Genomic DNA, 7,803 nt, shown 5'->3' with positions numbered 1-7,803 from the left:
CTGCCCGCCCAATTTTAGCTCTAGTAGTGTACAAAAAAGGTTGAAATTTTAACAGCTAAGGCAAATTGAAGAATGCCATTAAGTCGGCGTGCAGTGCATCTCGCAGTTCAAAATCGAAGCATTTCTTATATGCCTTCTTAGAAAATTTTCTTTCTACCGTTGTACGTTGTATTTTTTAATAAATCAAGCATTTAACCTAAACATTTGATAGCATTATTTTGCAAAAGGGCTGTACAGCAATCAAAAATGCATAAATGTGGCATTTAGCCAGTTCTAGAGTAGTATTTCGCTCTGATTTACTGCATGCATGTGAAAATAGCTCGAAAAGTTATGAAGGCTGCTATTATGAAACATACGCGGAATAAAAAACAAGGTAAAAATCTAAGGGTGGTGTTTTTTCAAAAATTCTAAGAGGAACATTTTTTCAAAAATTTGGAACCAAAAAGTGTCGTTTTATACCAAAAATTTATAAAAATGTTGAAAACATGGTAAAAAAAATCATATCAAAATTTTAAACAATGAATAAATCTCCAAATTATGATTTTTTTCATTTTTCCAGTTTATTTCTTTACATACTCAAGCCTACAAATAAACCAATTTCTACAATTGACGATAATTTCCAAAGTTCTTGGCTCACTTGACGTGGAATAGCTATAATGAGATTATGTTAAAAAATATAGGCATGCATATTCCAAGCACTACAAAATAAAAACGGGTGATCATTTCAGGATACTTATCTAGCATTTTTTTATTTATGTCAAGTTATGACTTTCTTCCAGAAATGAGCGAATTGCTCTTAGCAGCTAAGGCGCTCTAACACGTCCCGTAGCTTTGAAACAAGAAAAATCTGAAAATTTGCTGCACGCTATTATCGCCCCGCCACATTTGTTCTTCAGTTAAACCCTTTCGCTTATTTATACTCAACCATGCTTCTGTTTGCGCACATTTCTCAGTAAGCATGTCGCCGAAAATAGTCACTTTTGGCGCATTCATTAATCGAGCCAATTTCTGGTACAAAGCAAATGGACTTGTGGCCTACGATGATGTGTACGACGATGAACCAGCGGAAAAGTCAACAAAGAAAGGCATAGCAGCATCACGCGTACGTCTACGTCAACTTTTCTGCTCCATCAGCCTTCTCAATATACACGTGGTGCTGCTCTCAGAAATTGGGTTCGTTGTTGCTACTTTTGTGGAAAATGCAGATTTCTTGCAAGCAGCCACAAATTTGTGCTACATAGGTTTCGTTGTAATGGCAGTAATTAAAACTTGGAGTAGTATACGACAACGTACACACATAAATGTTCTTCTGCAAAAACTATACAAAATATATCCAAAGCACGCCGCAGATCAACTCGAATACGATCTACAAAGACATCTTGATCAATACAAACGAATGAGTTTTATATTCGTTTTCATATACCTCTGTACGGTTTGGGGCTACAATTTCCGACCGTTATTCCATTATTTAATTTACGAATTTTGGCTACAGCATGGAACCTGGGAACGAGCATTACCCTTTTATGTTTGGGTACCTTTTGAGTGGCGTGACAATTGGCTTTATTTTTTGCTTTATACCTTCGAAGCACTTGGAAGCCACACTTCTTTTGGTGGTTATGTGGCTAATGATTTGTTATTATGTGCCACAACAGCTCAGCTAATAATACATTTTCGGAAATTGGCTAACACAATAGAGCAGTATAAAGTTGGTGGTGGCCAAAGTGAGGTGCAAGTTGTACAAAATCAGCAGGACGAAAAAGATTTGCGCTTCTTGTCTGCCGTCGTTTGTTATCATTCCGAAGCACTAGAGTGAGTTGGTGGATTAATTTTTCATAGTTAAAAATGTAAACGTAAAACTTATTTTTCGTTTTGTTTTACTACCTTTGCAGCCTTTGTGAACTGATAAACGAAATATTTGGGACGCAAATACTGGTCAACTTCATCTCGACTTCTTTCGTGATGTGCTTTTTGGCTTTTCAGTTTGTCATTGGCGTGCCCCTTGATGAACTAATTATGCTGGTTTTGTATATGGTGTGCTCGCTCTTTCAAATCTGTATGATTTGCAGCTATGGACAAGAACTCATAACGGCGGTAAGTAAGACGCACTGTGTTAAATAATGTAGCACTAGGACTTGTTGGCCAATTATGAAAATAAATTTGCTTCATTTTTGATTCTAATAATTTTTTTCTGAAAATATGTATGTCGTTCGCCAATAAAAGCAATATAAATTCAAATTTCAAACCTTGTGCAAATTGGAAAAAAATTCAACAAATTTCCATCAAAGGTTCGCAATTTTACATCAGAATTTTTAGAAAAATTTCAGGTATGCAATTTCATAGGCCATTGAATTTTGGCATTAATAAAGTGCAAGTCTCAAGTGACAGAGAAGTCCAATAATTTTTGACATTTTTTTTTTTATTTGGCGGTCTTGTACATTTTCTCTATATAACGAATGCTCAAGAATAGGTTGAATTTATTAAACAAATTGTATATGAGGAAGGCCACACTTCGGAGTCACTATATTCTACTTTGAATATGGCCCATGAATACCAACATCCAACCCAAGGCTCTTACTGACAATAAAATAATTCCTCTATTCCATTTGAGAAACAACATCAAGACGCACTCCACAATTTGGAGGAGGAGTTCGGCCAAAACCCAGAAAGGGTGTACGCGCCAATTATATATGTATATCCAATAAGGGAAAAGGAAGGTTAATGGTGTAAAAATGCACTTTTTTTAAAAGGTTTTTCTGTTTATAAGGATAGTTTAAGTTTAATCAGTCAATTTCCGTAGAACAAGCAGCATTTCAGCAACATTTTCCTAATATTTATCACAAACTTTCTAAAATTGAGTGAGTGACAGTAAATCTGTAAAGCACTTCGCACTCGCAACAGAATTATCTGATATAATTTGCGATGATATCAGACTATTACTCTCATTGTCTATGAGTTTGTTTAACCCCAAAAGTTAACAGCCAGTTCAAAATAAATTACTCAAGTTACGATTCGAACCAAATTTGCACTTCCGCTATATATAATATAAAATGTTTATAAAAAATAAATTTAATATATTTTTTTTTTATTTTTACTAATTTTTCAATTCCGTTCTTTTGCAAAAGAGTGAAAATATAGGTCACGCCGTATATAATCACAATTGGCTTGTTGCCGATATTCGCTACAAGAAGACAATGACGATGATTATACGACGCGCCCAAAAGCCGGCTATGCTAAGAGCCACAGCGTTTGTAGATGTGAAAATGGAAACTGTAACTGATGTGAGTAAACATTGTTGAGAGTTATTTAACCTTCGGTAGGCACACCTATTGTTTTTTTTTCAGTGTCACACAGTGCCACAAACAGTGACAAAGTTTTTATATAAGTACACTTTTTCTTTTAACATTTAGATAAAATAAATTTCAAATTAATTGTTTAATTTAATTTATTCAAAGATAACAGAAAATATATTATAATAAAATGTTTGGATTTTCTTCACATAAAGGCAATTTCTATCAGAAATAGGCTATGCGTTGTAAAGAAAAAAATATATATCGGAAAACTATTTTGGATTCAAGAAAACTATATAAACTAAAAGTACAAAAGTAAGAACACGAAAAAATAAAATAAAAATATAATAACACGCCGCCGTAGCCGAATGGGTTGGTGCGTGATTACCATTCGGAATTCACCGAGAGGTCGTTAGTTCGAATCTCGGTGAAGGCAAAATTAATAAAAAAAAAAAAAAAAAAACATTTTTCTAATAGCGGTCGCCCCTCGGCAGGCAATGGCAAACCTCCGAGTGTATTTCTGCCATGAAAAAGCTCCTCATAAAAATATCTGCCGTTCGGAGTCGGCTTGAAACTGTAGGTCCCTCCATTTGTGGAACAACATCAAGACGCACACCACAAATAGGAGGAGGAGCTCGGCCAAACACCTAACAGAAGTGTACGCGCCAATTATTTATTTTTTTTTTTTTTAATAACACAAAAAATAGCAAATTCTTAAAATTTAGTTAATGAAGTATTAATTAGTTTGTGAGCTATATTTGAACTATATTTTTGTTTAAAATTAATTTAAAATAGGACTTGTCAATATGCCACTTGTCACCTTCCTTTGACGTTGTCTGTATATGCAAAAAAAAAAAACGTTCGCGAACTACACACTGGGGAAAACTTCACCCCATTCGTTTTTTAGATCTGCATAAATTCGGTGCGCACAAACTACTGCGGAGTTATTGCGCGAAGAGTAAAATCGGCGTTGCTAAAATACAGCTAACGGTATATTTCCAGATGCTAGAAATTTTTGGCGGGGAGATGATAGCGAGACTTTTCATGCAATTTTTTCTTTTTTTTTTTTAACAGTTGTACGAAGACACTTTACAAGTAAGGATTTTCTCCCCCTTTAAACGATATCCTACCTGGTGTGGTTAAAGTGGCTAATCTGCGCATTAAATTGCGACGAATACGATTCAGTTGCGGGACTTCTACGTTTCTTTATTGAAAGGTTTATTTTTTTGCCCCCAAATACCCCGAAATAAATGATTCACATCGAAACAGATTTGCTTTCACAGTAACTGCATATACTACGAGCAGATTTGTACTTAGACTTACGGTGTTTTATTCTGCCAAGTCACAGGCTTCCGCGTATTCTTGCTGAGGAGACTGTGCACCACGCCGTTCATTGAATAAAACAGTGGAAAGATATTTCGCTAATGTTAAATATGAAACCTCTTAATGCTTTCACTTCTGAGTATTTTTCTATGCTCATACCTTCGTTTTTAGACAATCTTAACAATAAAAAACTTTTGACTTTTCTGGACTCTGCTGTTAAATCAAAATTAACCGATTTATATGCTAACTTAGGAGTCAGAGAATTTTAATATTTCAGTGATGATTTTTCTGCCTACACTATTAGCTTAATTTTTCATACAAAAGGAAGTCTTCTTAACCTAAATGCGAGACCTTTTCAAAGCATTTTGATGATTCGACATTAGATTTGCTTAATATTACAAACACCTTATAAATATATACATACCTATATAACTTGCATAAATATTTATCTGCTGTCTCAAATATAGAGAAATGATTTTAAATGAATTTTCATAAATACTCCTTGACTTTAAATAAATAATATTTTGTGTCTACTGACGTTTTAGTTATTTTGCATTTTATAATTAACTCTTGAATCTCTATTCTTTGAATCAAAAATGAAGAGAAATGCGCCATCTTATACTTATTTTGAATTACTCCGTCTGGCAACTTATCAATATTATGGTCGCACGTTCTAGTTATAAGTACCCATTGTAGGTATATAATTATTAGGCCGGGTCGATTTGTGGGGAGGCAAAAAAAACTCCCATTGCTCTGTGAAAATCATATTCTAGGGATCAAAATAAGAAACTTTGCCGAAGGAACCATTGCTCTAAAACGAATTCTGATGTCCCCCAATTTGGATCGAACTTTTAGTGTCTTTTGTGGGGAGGCAAAATAATCGCCCATTGCTCTGTGAAAATCGTATTCTAGGGATCAAAATAAGAAACTTTGCCGAATGAACCGTTCCTCTAAAACGAATTCTGATGTCCCCCAATTTGGATCGAACTTTTAGTGTCTTTTGTGGGGAGGCAAAATAATCGCCCATTGCTCTGTGAAACTCATATTCTAGGGATCAAAATAAGAAACTTTGCCGAAGGAATCATACCTCTAAAACGAATTCTGATGTCCCCCAATTTGGGTCGAACATATTAGTTTCTTTTCTCATGTAAAGTTAGTAAGTTAGTGGGGGTCGGTCATACATTTGGACTCGATTGGAGCACTGTAAATGGGTCAAAGTGGGATTTTTCGTTCGACCCGAATTGGGGGACATCAGAATTCGTTTTAGAGGTATGGTTCCTTCGGCAAAGTTTCTTATCTTGATCCCTAGAATACGATTTTCACAGAGCAATGAGCGATTTTTAAATCGGGCGGGTCGATAATTATGTAATTATATTTTTAAAATAAACAACATAAGAATTAACTAACTAACTATATATTGTATATATTTTTTTCTTTAATTTTATTTAGAAATAAATATACTAGTTACTGTTAATGCATTTATATATTGGCTATATTTAACATATTTTCATCTTTCAGTTACTGCAATTGTCCTACAAATTCTTCGCCCTCATACGAACAATGTACGTGCGATAAAAACTAAGTCGCAGTTAAGACGAATGAGAAAATAAATCAAGACCTCGATTCTATTGACACAGACACACATAGGATGTAAATATTAGGTATTTCAATGTATTTTTCAACTCCCGAAAATACCGGGATTGCACGCAAACAAAACTGGTCATTTCAGGATTCGTAATTTCTAAAGCGGCATATGAAATGGAGGCAGAAAGTCCCTTTTAATAGCAAAACGCAACATTGGCTTTAACTTTTTAGCAAATATGCACACGTTTGAATGTTTTTTTTTGTTTTTGTTTTTATTTTACACTTATACAAAAACCAATATATGCATATACACTGGCTTACACTGCTTGCCTGATTTCACATACATTTTTTTTTCACATTTTCCACATAAATTAATATGATTTAAAACCTATTCCCTATAATGAATACATAAATTTCGGATTTCGTTATTGAAACAACAGGATCTGGAAAATACAGGGATCACCAAAATTTTAAGAATTGACATTCCAACTATCATATGTTTGTACACACATGAATATGTGCTTTACTACAAAAAATTAATTTCTTCATCAAATTGACTAAAATGTCTAAACCACCTAAATTATGAAATATTTTTTATGTCGTTCAAATGTAATAAAATGAAAAACCGTATGATCAGAATACAAAATGCGTATTTTATTTACTTCAATTAAGTTATCTTTCTGTAGCCAAACTTTTTAAATCGCACACTTTACATTTTCAAGAAAAAAAGAAAGAAATGGACACCAGTAGCAACTGCCAAGGAAATTACAAAACGAATTAATACATGAATATATAAATACATCTATTGTATATTTGTAAACGCACAGTAGGTTTATAAAAGCATGCATATGTGAGCGTCTAAGCGTAAAATTGCGCATATGCCATATTTGTTTGTGTATGTGTGGTAAATCTATATTCTTTTTTCCCCCATTTTCTTCATTGTACTTTTTCAAAAGCTTTTATTATAATGTGTAACATTGTTGCTGTTTTTTATTATATCGTTCTCCTCCATTGTTATCGTTAACGTTTTTGTTTCGCTTATACTGATACACTTCCGAAGTAAAGTGTTGGCACAGTATAAAGTCAGCTTTGACAACAAAAATCGCTACAACGAAATAAAAATTCGAGTAGTACATATTTAGTTTTATAATAATACGCGCTTTTGAAATACATCTAAGAAAATACGACAATAATTTGTTGTATAGTTAAGGCCGGCGGGCCAATTAGATGTCCTAAATTCAGTAGTTTTCGCGAAGCGTTGTAGGATGAGAAAAAAAACAATTAGCCAAATGAAGTGTTGGGGATAGTTTAATATATATTTGAACTAAAAAAAAAAAATTGTACAATCTCCAACAATATATTGTAAGCCGAGTTATCAATAGATTCCCAGAGCGCCTTGCCACTGAAGTATCCAACTTCTGTACAAGATACAACTTGCAATTTTCATCTGAAAACAAAAAAAAAAAAGATTATTAATTTTGATGTAATTATCTTCGATATGAACTAAGAAAATTGGGAGAAACACGTAAAATTCGAATTTTTGGGGAAGGTAGAAAAAAAAAGTGGTTTTTCAAGGAAAAAAAAACTCTTCAACTGGGTAAAAAAGTCG

General features: G+C 33.6%; 1 protein-coding gene across 1 annotated transcript; it reads left to right on the top strand.

Annotated features, from left to right (window-relative positions):
* Window positions 1-958: 958 nt before the first annotated feature.
* On the top strand, window positions 959-6,467 carry LOC128857765 (putative odorant receptor 85d). Its single transcript, XM_054093515.1, has 4 exons — window positions 959-1,809; window positions 1,890-2,091; window positions 3,123-3,278; window positions 6,129-6,467. Exons 1-4 carry the CDS (start codon window positions 959-961, stop codon window positions 6,183-6,185), a joined length of 1,266 nt encoding a protein of 421 aa, XP_053949490.1. The 3' UTR covers window positions 6,186-6,467.
* The last annotated feature ends 1,336 nt before the right edge of the window (window positions 6,468-7,803 follow it).

The sequence above is a fragment of the Anastrepha ludens genome, chromosome 2 (assembly GCF_028408465.1).
Source record: "Anastrepha ludens isolate Willacy chromosome 2, idAnaLude1.1, whole genome shotgun sequence".
Lineage (NCBI taxonomy): Eukaryota > Metazoa > Arthropoda > Insecta > Diptera > Tephritidae > Anastrepha > Anastrepha ludens.
This window is presented reverse-complemented; position numbering and strand designations above follow the sequence as displayed.